The 13,629-nt window shown below is 43.0% G+C and overlaps 1 protein-coding gene across 2 annotated transcripts in view; it reads left to right on the forward strand.

The window, feature by feature from the left end:
• CACNA2D3 (calcium voltage-gated channel auxiliary subunit alpha2delta 3) overlaps positions 1–13,629 on the forward strand; it is an 800,023-nt gene that overhangs the window by 353,852 nt on the left and 432,542 nt on the right. For both annotated transcript variants that reach the window (XR_014251113.1, XM_082414438.1), the window contains exons 6-8: positions 6,062–6,193; positions 11,864–11,924; positions 12,017–12,167. Coding sequence is in view for 1 of the 2 variants with exons in the window: in XM_082414438.1 (XP_082270564.1) it covers positions 6,062–6,193; positions 11,864–11,924; positions 12,017–12,167 (344 nt within the window). In the remaining variant the exon portion in view is untranslated. The remainder of the gene's footprint in view (positions 1–6,061; positions 6,194–11,863; positions 11,925–12,016; positions 12,168–13,629) is intronic.

Here is a 13,629-nt window from a genome sequence, read left to right on the forward strand (position 1 = left end):
AGTATCTCTGACAAAGACTTAGGAATGGTTTATTCCAGGGGGATAAAGAATGACAAGGAGGAAGAAATGCAAGTTTCTCCACAAAAATTTAAATATGTTAAGGGAGGAGGACTATTTAAAGTTGATATATTTAAGGCAAAAAATCCGAATAAACAAGTTCCGTCATTGACCGGAAATCCCACTGGGGAATGAGCTCCTGAAGTCTAGCACATCGAGGCAATGGGCTGAGAGTCTAAGGTACCCTCTAGGTTTTGCCAAACTGGTAGCTGGGTTCCCCACTCACTTTGCTTCCCAGCTCCATCCAGAGTGGTTCAGCACTGGGCCATGAGTATTCCTCATCCCTCTCTTCCCAGGACTGCCAGAAAACGCCTACAGATTTGGGAAAAGCAAGCTGCATTTAATATCTAGCACATCACTAAGTTTAGAGGAAGGGTAAATGTTTTGCTAATAAATCTATTTTATAATTCAACACACATTAAGGGCTATTTTCCAATACATATTAAGTGCTTGATAATTAGCATCAAAAGTATTCATTATTTAATCTATGATCTATTTAGAATGAACGAGAGATGTCATTTGCTTGCTGAAATGGGAGACATGAAACCTCTCCAGCCATTCTCCTCTTGAATCTGGTCCAGCATGCGGGGCTGAGGAAAACTGCGTGGACTCAGTGCCCCCAGTAATCCCTGTGCTGGTGTAATTTTATATCCAGGAGACACACACCTTCAAAGACCTTTAGGAAAGCCCAAGATCCTTCCTCCAGCTTGTTCAAGGCAGGAAATAAATACCTTCTTTACAAGGGCCATACTTCAAAACCCAGTTGAACATGAATTCAGCCCCTTCCCTTCAAACAATGGCTTTTGGGTAACAGTAGTTTGTAATTCAATATTAGCCTATAATTGTTCATGTATGCTCAGATTTTCTAGAAATGGACCCATATTTTGTGGTAGAAAATGGCAAGTTTAAATTAATACAGTGCTGCTAATTCACTGGAGAATAAATGATATTGAGAAAAAAGATGAAGGGAGTATCAGGTAACTTTGAGGTCTGGAGAGGAAACTCAAATACTAAGGCATCCATAAAGATCCTGATTGTTTGAAGGGTGTGTCCTGGAAAAAGGAAGTAGGCTATGCTGGCTATAGATTTCAGAAGAAAAGAAATTTGATTTTTGAACCATGAATAAAAGCGTGATGGGCCTTGGCACTGGTGGAGCACAGATTACGTCTGTTAGAAAATGTATACTTGGCAGGAAACTTTGCTGATCTGCTAAAATCCTCACCATGGCCTGCCCACCTCTCCAGCCCCATCCTGTAACTCTCTCCTTTGCTCACAAGGCTCCAGTAATACTTGTGGCTTTGTTGTTTTGTTCCCTAAGACATGGGTTTCTTCCCAGCTCCAGACTTTAGAACTTGCTGTTCTCTTTGCCTAGAAAGTTTTTGCTGGCCAAGGGGTTTTTGAGCTGATGCCTTCTTAGCATTCAGGGCTCTCCTCAAAGAGGTCATCTTTGACCGCCCAATTTGAGTAACTCCCCTTTCCCCAACTAATCACACAGGGTAACTCTCAAGCCTACCATCCCTTTTACTTGTCTTCATCACACCCATTTCTATTTGGAATTCTCATTTCTTTTCCCTTGTCTCCCCTCCTCAGACTGAAATGTCAGCTTCACGATCTATCTGGTTCAGTGCTGAATGCCTGAGATAGTAGGTGCTCAATAAATATTAATCGACTGAACAAATGGAAGAATCATCAAGAGTGCCTGACCCTGATAATTTGAGGAAGGGAGGAAGACACATAGGTAGAGCCTTACCTGGATGGTCCTGGGACAGCTGGACTGCCCTGGGTGGGGAGTCGGGGGCTCACCATAGAGCTGCAACTGGTGATGTACCCTCCTGGTGGAGCCCTCCTGCTGCTGGGCACCTATGTGCCTTGTACCACCAACTTTTGAGGGAGGGCTGCTCTCATTTGCCTTCCACAGATGGAGACATTGGGACACAGGAAAGTTAAGTCACAAGTCCAAAGCCATTAGCTAACAAGTGTTGAGTGAGGTCTCAAACCTGGGATTCCAGCTCCAGAGCCCAAGTTCCAGACTGGTGACTGCAATGTTGGGGTGCTGCCCAGAGGCACGCAGCAGAGAACAGGGAGGAAAGTTGGGAGTCTTCTTGGAACCTTATTTATTTGCTAAGACATGGAGCAAATAATGGCCAGTATGTATGGAGTGTTTTGTATGTGCCAGTTGCTGTGCTAAGTGCTCTACATACATTAATTTGCTTGAGGCTGATCATCTCAGATAGGTCACAGGAGGATGGAACTCAGGACTGAAATGCGATGGCTACTCATTCACAGAAATAGAACTAAAAGGAAATGTGTGTGCATGTGTGTAAGGGGGAGTGTGCAGAGAGAACGTTAGCCATCTGCAACATCAGGTGACCCCTATGTAGCAAAGTGCAAGCTTCAGAGGAAAGCACAGATGAGAGCAGTTACTGGGTGGAAATAAAAAAGGAAGCTACAAATGTGATTTTTTGATGGATTGTATGATGTATTATAAAGACAGAGCAGGGATGTGTGAGTGCTTTTCAGATACAAATTGCAAATTGATCAGAAAGGTGGTGTGGGACTCTTACTCTCTAAACCTCTGCTAGTAGTCTGTTTTACTAAAAGCTGAACGTCTGATAGATTTTTGACTGGCATTGGAGGTAATTTAATCTCTCAGAAGGTAGAGGAAACAGGAGGAAGAATTGCTATTCCTGGACTTGATATTGACCAATATGAATCATAAGTTGATGCATAATGGACAGGAACATTGGGAAAATGACCATGTTACGTGGAGTTCACTTTATTGAGCAGAGAGGCTGGGCATTGACACAACACTAAACATTAAGGGAAATGATTTTAGTCCAGTTTGTTGCACTACAGGTAGGACCCATTGAAAGAGGTCAGGAAGAATTGTAAGCTCATAAAATTACAATGCAGATGTGAAAATCTGAATTGTTCCCATAAAGAAGAAAAGGGAGAAGGCCTTTAAACGTCCTTCACTAGGAAAAAGGCCTGCATCTATTAAACTGAGATTTTAAAAACAGTACATTAACAACCATAGAATATGGGTATATTGTATAGGATAAGAGAGTATGAGTACATGTAATGGGTTGAATAGTGGCCTCTAAAGGATATGTCCAAGTCCTAACCTCCAGTACATCCTTCAAATGTGACCTTATTTGGAAATCGAGTCTTTGCAGATGTAATTAAGCTAAAGATTTTGAGATGAGCTCATCTTGAATTTAGGGTGGACCCCAAGTCCAGTGACTGGTTTTCTTAAAGAAAAAGAGGGAGATTTGACACAGAGACCCACAGAGGCCAAGTGAAGATGGAGGCAGAAATCGGAATGATGTGTTTATAAGGCAAGAAATGTCAAGGGTTGCTGGCGACCACCGGAAGCTAGGAGAGAGGCATGGAACAGATTCTCCCTCAGAGCCTCCAGAAGGAACCAATCTTGCTAACACCTTGATTTTGAACTTTTGGCCTCTGGAATAAATTTCTGTTATTTTAAGCCCCCACCCCCACCCCAATTTGTGGTAATTTCTTACAGCAGCCACAGGAAGCTAATACAGTCCATTAAACCCCTTAGATTATTTTAACTAGACCATATTTTTTAGTGATTCTACTTCCCTTATTCATCATACCCTGGGAAAACCGAAGCCCTCTTTTCTTAAAGAGACATAATTTCAGAGCAAGATGTGGTATCCAAATGAAGTGGATGAAATGATCCTCAGGCACTACAGTTCTTTCTCATTTCTGAAGGTGCTCACAGTTCCCAGAGGGAGGAACAATCTTAGGTTACTAGGGCCATCTGGAGATATGGGCAGCCTTTTACTACCCCCAGAGAAATCATGCTCAAGAAAAAAGAATTGTCTAACTGGAAACTGGTGAACTCCTTAACATGTTGAGACAGAGAGCCAGTGAAATGGAATTTTCGCTTCTAATTGTGGAAGGTTTTTATAATTGAAGTTATTGATGGAAGAGGCAAGAACCGTGGATTTTTCACTGTCATTATTGTATTTGCACCTTCGTGGATTAATTTAAGTGGCTTTCGTAGCAAAGAGTGAGTCACGGTAATTATTGTCAAGCTTGGACAGGAACAATAAAGAACTCCATTTTCTAGGATGGTGAGGATAGTCTTACTCAAAATTACTTTACAGGAAAAAGTTGACTTGATCATTTTCACTCTCCCAGTCTATGATGTGGTTTATTATAGTTTACAAGAGTTAGAGCATTTGCCCTTGAGATGAGAGTTAGAATCCCAATTGCCTGTTGAATCTGGGTAAGTGGTCTGAAAGAATGAGACAGGCTGGAGCTAAGACAGTAAGACAAGGCGCCATGTCTGTCCACTGGGTCAGGCGTCATATCGTGGCTCTGTCTCATCCTCCACATCTTGTGGGCAGCCAGCTGGCAAAGGGCAGGCAGCTGGGAAGGAGTAGTGGCTAGCACAGTGCCAACAGTGAGTTTCCTTGCAGTGTACCTAATTTACATAAGCATTCCTAGAGTTACTTTTTTCGGTGGCTTGCTGTGCAACTTATGGGCTGGACTGATGGAAACTGTCCCCATACCCCCTGTCTGCGTAGTATGGAGGGATCTTTGGAATGAGGACGCCACAGTGGGGTTACTGTGATTCACAGTTCCACAGGGAATTCTGGTGAGGGTGCTGGACTCCAGGGGAATGGACTAGCTCCATTGATGACTTTGTGAATGCCTATGGCCATTAGTCCCTTTCTGTCAATGTGTTTTACCTTCCAAACAGGCCAAACAATTGGGTATTATTATCCCTATTTTACAAATAAGGAAATCACAGATAAGAGGCTTTGCCATTTGCTAGTTGGGTGTTTTAGGAAAGAACCTGACCTCCTGGTGCTCCGTTTCCACTTGTATAGCATGGAGAACATCAGTGGACCTGCTGTGGAGGGCTGTGGTGGGGTGACAGGAGTGAAGATGAGCACAGTGCCTGCCTTGCAGGAAGGACTCAGCAAAGGTTTCTCCTCCTCCTCCTCTTCCTGATTATTAACATGCTCATCCTGTTGTCATCCTTACCCTCATCATACTGGGACTGGACAATTATCTATACTCTTGCAACAAAATTTTGCTGAGTGTTGCATTATTTTGAAACAGGATCTTCCAAGGTTAAAAAAAAGTGGACAGTTAAAGAGTATCCTCAGTGATCCACCATGCTTTGATCAGTCTGCAAGAAATATATATTTTCTGTCTTCGTCTTCACTCTTAATTCTCATCTGTGGACAAAAGACAAGGGGTTATCTTTGGGCTCCCAAGGGTGAGGAAAAGACATTTGCTCATGGGATGACAGGGCAGAGAGTAGACAGCTGTCTGGAATTGGAGAACAACCTTTTATTCATCAATCCATCCATCCATCAATTCATCCATTCATCTCTTTATCCTTCCATACATTTTTGGAGTTTCTGCCACGTGCTGGTCAAAGGTGTGCAGCAGGAGATCAAAGCAAGATTGTTCCTGCCCTTATGGAGCTCTTAATCTGCTGAACAAAAGAGGTAGAGAGATTTAGTTATGTAATTCCAATTTACTTATTTATTTATTTTTAAAGCATACTTTTAAGTTAGAGGTGGAGAGAATTGGAACAGGACTGCGTTGGCTGAGGTGACTGCAGTGACAGAAAACACATTTTTCCTGTTTTCAATGCTGAGTTCTGACTCAGGAGCCGAAAAGTAGAACAGAATGCTAAGAAGGTCTCTCTTTGCTTTCTCAGGAACTATTTGCTCAGCCAAATTGAAAGTTACCCAAAAGGGAACGTGCCTTTCAAATAAGGAGTCATCAGTAGAGGCTCCTGGGTGGCTTAGAGGGCTCAGGCGGGATGGGGAAGCTCTAATGTATGGAATTCCCAGGAGCTAAACATTTTGGGAGCTATTACTTTCTTCACAGCTTCCTGCAGGACGGGCCCCATGGTGATATCTGCCAGCTACGTGGGATGCCAGCTGGGGTTCTGTTTCACTTTGGTTTGTAACATTCCTCTTCTCTCCCCCCCCCCAACTTTTTTCCCCAGATCCAGCAATTGTCAATGGGGTTTATTGGTCCGAATCCCTAAACAAAGTTTTTGTAGATAACTTTGATCGTGACCCGAGTCTCATATGGCAGTACTTTGGAAGTGCAAAGGGCTTTTTTAGGCAGTATCCAGGTGAGTATCCCTGCATTGAGAATTATGATTCAAGTTACTGATCCTGTGATATTTTCCTTTAGGGTTCAGGGTTAACAATTTTTTCCCTTCCCTTAGAAGAAACTGAAAGATTAAGTCCAAATCTATTAAATCTGTTGTCAGGGTACAGGACAGGAATGCAGTGTGGCATCTGCATACGTGTGCACACCCACATTTGGATCTACATGTGGTTTCAGCATCTTCCTCAATAGAGTAATTCATAGAGCCGCCACCTAAAGTGAGGAATTGGAGTGTGAAAAGTATCATATTTCATCTTTCTGGACAAGAGGTTGCTTTTATTACTATTACTACTATTACTATTATTGTTGTTATTATTACCAGGGAAAGGAGCAATCCATAATCGGCTGAGTTAAATTCTGACTGAAAAATGTAAGAAATGGAAACATTTGAGCTTAGGTTTCCCTACTCTAAAGCTGACTGCTCCTAGAGGGAGAGGTTGAAATGGCCAAAGCACTACTGACATCAGTGCCACCAAGAGCACCTTCAAATGAATGTGTTTGTCAGAGTTTGTCCATCATGACTTTGGAACAAGTGTTCCTTCTAGGGTCTTCCCAGGCCTCTGCTTTGCAACAGGAATTTAATTCTGGCTTGGTTTGAATTGTAATTAAAAAAGGAAGTTTTAATTTTGCTTACAAGTTGTGAAAACAGGACTGGAGGCTGCAATTGTGCCAATATCACAGCTGTAGAAATTAACAAGCTCAACCTAAAAGAAGGAAAAAAACGCCCTGCATAATCTTGGAGCAATTAAGTGGAGTCTTTTATGTTTTCATTAAGTAAGGCTAGGCACCTGATGTCTTCCCACTTTGAGGCACAGAGACTGCCAGCCTCTGCCTTCAGGAGTTGTTTGCCCTGCACTTAGCATCTGTCCCCTGAGACTTGCCTGCCAAGTGCCTGCTTTGCCAGATTATTCAACATTTCCCAAGAGCTGTGTTCAGCAGGGCATGCATGACTCCTCCTGGAGCTCACAGAAATTTAAACAATAAGCATTCTATTAAAGATAACATTATAATAAACAGTGGTCTATTAAAGTTCCAGTGTCACCAAATTGCAATCTGCTTTGATACACTCAACAGAGAGTAAATTTAATGCAGATGTTGTGAAAATAGAGCATGGTGGGGGGCTGATCCATCAGGGAAGCCACAAGGACATCTTACCACGTGGCATTTGGATGAAGGTGGAGCAAATAAGAAGAAACCACAGATCATCTGTTGTCTCCACCAGCAGGAAGTCTTCAAACTAAATTGAAAGTTTCAAATTTGAAATCTGATAATAGAGATGTATTAGTCATCTCGGGCTGCCATAACAAAACACCACAGACTAGGTGGTTTAAACAACAGACATTTATTTCTCATTGTTCTGGAGGCTGGGAAGACCAAAATCAAGGTGCTGGCAGATTTGGTTCTTGGTGAGACTCCTTTTCCTGGCTTGCTGACGGCTGCCTTCTTCCTGTGTCCTCACATGGGAGAGAGAGGAAGCTCTGGTGTTTCTTACTCTTCCTGGAAGGGCACTAATCCCATCATGGGGGTTCCACTCTCATGACCTCATCTAAACCTAATTGCCTCCCAAAGAAAATTACCTCTCAATACCAGAACATAGGGGTTCTTCAACCTATGAATGTTGGTGGGACACAAACATTCAGTCCATAACAAAAGAAAATCCTCATAAAGGGTTTCTCTAATTGGAAAGATTAATTTATGTACAAGATTTTTATCAGTCAGAATCAGAATAGTTGACTCAGAAATGCTTACAGTTCTTTTATGATATTGGTGGCAGAGTTCTGACTTTGTAAAATTTCTGCATATTTTCTTTGTGAATAAAGACATAGGTCACAGTCCTCCAAAGGGCTTCACTGCCCTGGTACATGTCAGTGCTCACTCAGTGCTTGGTTCTGAACAGAGAGTACGCCTCTTGTTTCTTGGACATAAAATGATTGTTAATTGAGGGATCCATGGGCTTTTATTGCTAGGATTTCTTTTTTTTTTCTTTTTAGGATGCTTCTTTTCATGTTTAGAGTGGTACAATAGTATGAATCAGTGGTAAGTGTAAATGTCGTAAGCAGAAGGGACGTTCCTTCATTCTTACGTAAGTGTGTCCTGAGTTCTTGCTTTGTTCCGAGCCCTGTGTGAGGCCCTGAGGATAAAATGGTGAGCTAAGCAGAAAAGGTCACTGCCCTCACGAAGCTTCCTCTTGTGGGGAAGTGCATTCATCAGAGATTTTGGTTGCCAGTGGCAGAAACCCAGTTCCAACCAGCTCTAGCAAGGAACACATTCATTGAATCACCTGACTTTCAGGTGATGCTGAGTTAGGCCCTGCTCTGTTGGCCCTACTCTTCATTTTCATGTACCGAGAAGATTATGAAGACATATGTTGCCTTAGATGAAATTAATTTCCCTCCAATATTAGTTTATAATGCCTTTGGGAGAGAAACAATAGTATATAGGAATATTGCACAATATTTTACATTTAATCAGATTTGAGCATTTGAGTCTGCAGTAGAGATTTTGACATTATTTTCAGTTTCACCTGTGGATATGCTGAATGTTCTAGGGACCTTGTCCTATGAAAGCTGAGGAAAGCAGGCTAGGCATCACTGATGCGCGGGTCATGAAGTCTGGAGTGCCGCCGAGAGAAGGCTGAATGGCAGTGAAAGCTGCTGCTGAACTGCATTGTTCCTTTTATCTTGAGATTCATGCCCCAGCCAGCCTGGGTGGGATCCCATGAGGCATTTGACACTTCCGGAAATGATACGGCTCCTGAGGGTACTCCTTGGTTAAGTGACAGTTCCTTGGATCTCAGAGATTTAAGATGAACCAACTATTATTTCTCTGGGATTTGATTACTTGAACATTTTCAAAATATCTGTGTGTATAAAAAATTACATACTAAAATGCTGAAATGTCCTAGGAGAGATAGTACCATCTGGGACAGGGTTTCCTGAAGTTTGTCTCCTAAATCATTTTGTTGTGAGATTCTTGGGAAAGGAAAGGCTCAATGGTCAGATTAGTTTGGTAAATGCTGCCTCTTGCTGCCCCAGCAGCAAAGGTTCAAGATGAACATAAGCAGATTAAAGGCCCTCAGATGTTCCTCCCATGGCATGGAAACCAGTTTTACTTTTACACACTTAACTCACACTAACATACAGAAAATTCTCATGGAACCTCCTTATACTGCCTGTGTAAGGAAGAGAATGGTGGCATGGGATTTGGGAGATCAAGTCCCAGTCCTAACTAGGAATCTCAGGAAAATCTGTTGAACTTTCAGAGCCTTGGAGTCCCTGCTATGAAATGAAGATTTGGGCCCAAATGTTAGGTGTGGGTGAGATGATCCTCCAGGGCCCATACAGCCCTGTCTTTGAGTCAAAGTGTGACCTTTATTGTTATATCCAGGGCAGCTGTGCCTAGAACTGTGTTGAGGTACTGTCTTCATCCCCTTAGTGTGTACCTCCAGTCCTGACCAGGAAGGGTGTGGGCCTCCTGGTTCCTGCTGTCACCCAGGCTCTTTCTTTGGTATAGACATCCTCTCTGCACAGCCACACCAGCCTTCCTTCAGCTCCTTGAACTTGACATGCTCTTCTCATACCTTGGCAGACATGGTTCTCTGTGCCCGGGGGTTGTCTTCTTTACCCTGTGGCCACCCCTCATTTTTGTTTTACAAGTCCTATGTGTTTTACATGTAGTGGGTTGAATAGCGTCGCTCCAAATTCATGTCCACCTGGAGCCTCAGATGTGACCTTTCATGGAAATAGATCTAATATAGCTGGGATGTGATCATACTGGATTAGGATTAAATCCAATGTAACTGGTATCCTTATGAGAAGGGAGGACATACAGACACAGAGGGAAGACAGCCACGTGAAGACGGAGTAGGAAATTGGAAAGATGAGCTACAAGTCAAGGAACACCAAGCATTGCTGGGAGCCACCAGAAGCTAAGAAGAGGCAAGGAAGGATTCTTTCCCTAGAGCCTTTTTGAAAAGCACCAAGTTTCAGCAGTGCATGGGTGGAGTTACAAGCCCATTTACAGGGAAAGGACCTCAATCCAAAAGGAGAGCATTGAGTGTCATTAATTCCTTCTTCCTAGGCCCTGGCCTAAATGCTAGGACAGTAAAACAGAATTGCATGTTTTCTCCCCCAGTGGAGCACTTGGTGATAAGGCTGTGATGGAGGAAGGGTGGCAGAGTAGGGGTGAGGTGGAGGATGATCAGATATGGTTGTGGTCTAAGAACACTGGCCACAATTCAACTCAAGGAATGTCCACTGAATGTCTACCATGCGTCAACACATTAAAAAAAATTCTCTTCATTTGGACTCAAACCAGTTCTTTGTGGAATTACACATTGGAACATTACCTAGCCTCACTATATATATAATTTCATTATGTGTGAAGACTGTCATCCTAGCTGTACTTGGCTTTATACAAATGTAGTATGTCAGATGTTTTTAAAATAAATTGCATTCTTCTCCTTTAGTGTACAATATATTATGTCACTTTTATTTTATCTTCATTACCTAATAACCTTCAATTGGCAATGGCTTCTCATACTTCTGTTTTCCGATTTGTTACAGAGAACCTTTAAATTAGGTCCATTTGCACGTGGGAAATGTAGGTACAAGGAGGACAAAACAAAATGACTCTTTGGTTTACAAGCTGCCATCTCATGATTATCTCTGGAATAATTTAGTGATGTTATCTTAAGCACGTGCCTATTATTAGCCCAGTGTGGTCCAGAAAACTGGCCCTTATTAATTGAAAAGGAGAATCTCAGTGCTACAATCAAAGTCAGGATTTTCTCCTGTGAAAATAATTTTTCTGTTTTATTTTCTTAACTCCAAAATCTGTGTTTCTAATCCTCCATCCCTGAGCAGTACTGATGGTTGAAAACAATGATTTTCTATCTTAATTTTAGGCAGCAAACACTTTCTTTTTAAATGAAAGTTTATTCATAAAGATTAAGTTGTAAATAGAGAATGTGAACCTTGGACATATCCTGACCAGTCTGCAAGCCATAAGACTAAGGATGTTGGATCCCATTTTACGTAAGGAGAAAACCCCCCACGCTTCAAAGACTGAAATTCAAATTTTATTATGCAGTATAGCTAGGGCCATTTTATTTCATTTCAGTGTAGAAGGCCAAGACAAAACAGAACTGAAAAGAGAACAGACTTGTGTATATTCTGAGATGGAAACATATTGAATGCTTTCTACCCCCCGTGCCCTAGACATTACCTATCTGGGTCCAGGGACGGGGCCTGACTCTGCCCAGAGATCCATGAATGATGCAGCCAGGTCCAGCAACTTGAAGGACAGTGAGAAATGACCTTGGCTAACTTTATCATTAGCGATAGGAAGGGGCTGGAGTCATGTCCTTTCTTGATGGACAGTGGGTTACTAAAGATGTCACCACTCTCTAGCAGATCTTGGAGTGCCTGAGCTAAGGCCGTGTTTGCTATGGCGTTCCAGCCCTAAATCACCTTCCCAGAGTTGGTGATGGAGCATGTGATGAGCTCCAGGGTCGGTGTTTGCATGTGATTTTTCACCCTGTTCATTCAGTCAGCAAAGCAGAGCAGCCTTGAAATGCTGTGAATAAATATTTGAAGTTTCTGGGTTTCTTATAACTCCATTTTTCTTCTAGGGATTAAATGGGAACCAGATGAGAATGGAGTCATTGCCTTTGACTGCAGGAACCGAAAATGGTAGGAAACGGTCAAACCTCTTAGTTATTTTTTAAAAGAGAAAACTTGCAGAGATTCAGGATTCATTTTTACTTAATTTTCCTCTGATCTAGGTACATCCAGGCAGCGACTTCTCCAAAAGACGTGGTCATTTTAGTGGATGTCAGTGGCAGCATGAAAGGGCTCCGTCTGACGATCGCAAAGCAAACAGTCTCATCTATTTTGGATACGCTGGGGGATGACGACTTCTTCAACATAATTGCCGTAATTGCAGCTGTTTTGTGCTTTCTTTGCACTTTGAGTTCATGTGATCTTTTATCAGCAAGCAGTTAACATTCTTATTGCTTTTGTATACATAGCATTAGATGCCCTAGGATGAGGTCTCATTAGTCCCATGTGAGTTCACTGAATCGTGGTATTGGAGGGGTTTCGGGGACTGGGAAAGCAGTTGAGCACATTTTTTCTCACCTAGCACTCAGGCACTATGATCTGGAAGAGTAGCACCAGATTTAGTTTTCCTGGAGAACCAGCCCTTTCAGAACCTTGGGGAATTAGACCTAGCAAGATTTTCCTTAAACTACTAGATTTTCTCACGTGGAAATTAATTTTAAGCTAAGTTAGTCTGATGGCAATGATAGTAATAGTAATCATGATGGTAAGACAACGAAAATGTAGAGAGCAGTTTAAGGCTCATAGAGTACTTTATCTCAGCTTCAGAAACAAAAGTGGCATTTATTAAGTGCCTACTGTGTGCCATTTGCTTACTCCTCATGTTGGTATTATCTTCATTCCTCACGGCAGCTGTAGCGTGTCTGGGGTGGTTTTGGCATTTTCTCAAGTGAGGTTGCAGGGATCGAGAGTGTCAGCAACTTGCGGAGGTCACAGAGCTGGGAAGTGGGAGATCCGGGAACCAAGCCGGGCATGGACACACTGCCTGGGCAGGAGCACTAATTCAGGAGTCCGTCTCCAGTTCTTTTTCCTCTTCTCCCCCGTTCTCTGGTAGGAGCCTCATCAAGTTCCTTATTTCCGTCCCACTCTTTCCAGGGATGATAGCCGCAGTGAGCCTGGGTGTTCTCCTTGGACACATAGCTGGGTGCTCCTGTGTGAGGGCCACCTGTGCTTTTCCACATCACCTCTATCTGGGACACAGAGTGGCTGCAGCAGGCAGCGGAGGCAGTGTGGCGAGAGGACAGAGCTTGGCTTCAGGGATGGGACTTAGTTTTGAATCCTAATTTGGCCACATACAATGCCGCGTCTTGGGGTGAACCACCTGAGTCTGTGCCTCAGCCTGCAGCTGTGATGCAGGTGCAGTCACATCGCCCCCAGGGTCCCTGCCAGGATAACCCAGGCTGGTACACAGGAGGCCAGTGTTAGGGTATGAAAGAAGGGCTGCTATTTGAAGAATGAGTGGCATGGACATGCTCCAAGAAGGCTGTTCCTGTGTCTGCATGGCTTCTCCGGGCCCCTGAGCAGAGTGTGTCATCATGGAACCCTATTTCTGGGCAGCCTTCTGCATGGGCATAACATCCACTTTTATTCACTGGGCAGAGGGCATGGGTATTGAAGTGACACTGGGCTTGCAGAGGGGATTGCTTCGATTAGTGTCCTGCCAGCTTCTGACGAGACTTGGAGCAAAAAGGCACAACAGCACAACAGCAGGGCACCATGATTTAATAGCTTCAGATTTTAAAAAGCCCTAAAGAAGAAAAGGAAGAGAATAATAAAT

This window comes from Balaenoptera physalus, assembly GCF_965194825.1.
Source record: "Balaenoptera physalus genome assembly, chromosome: 11".
Classification (NCBI taxonomy): domain Eukaryota; kingdom Metazoa; phylum Chordata; class Mammalia; order Artiodactyla; family Balaenopteridae; genus Balaenoptera; species Balaenoptera physalus.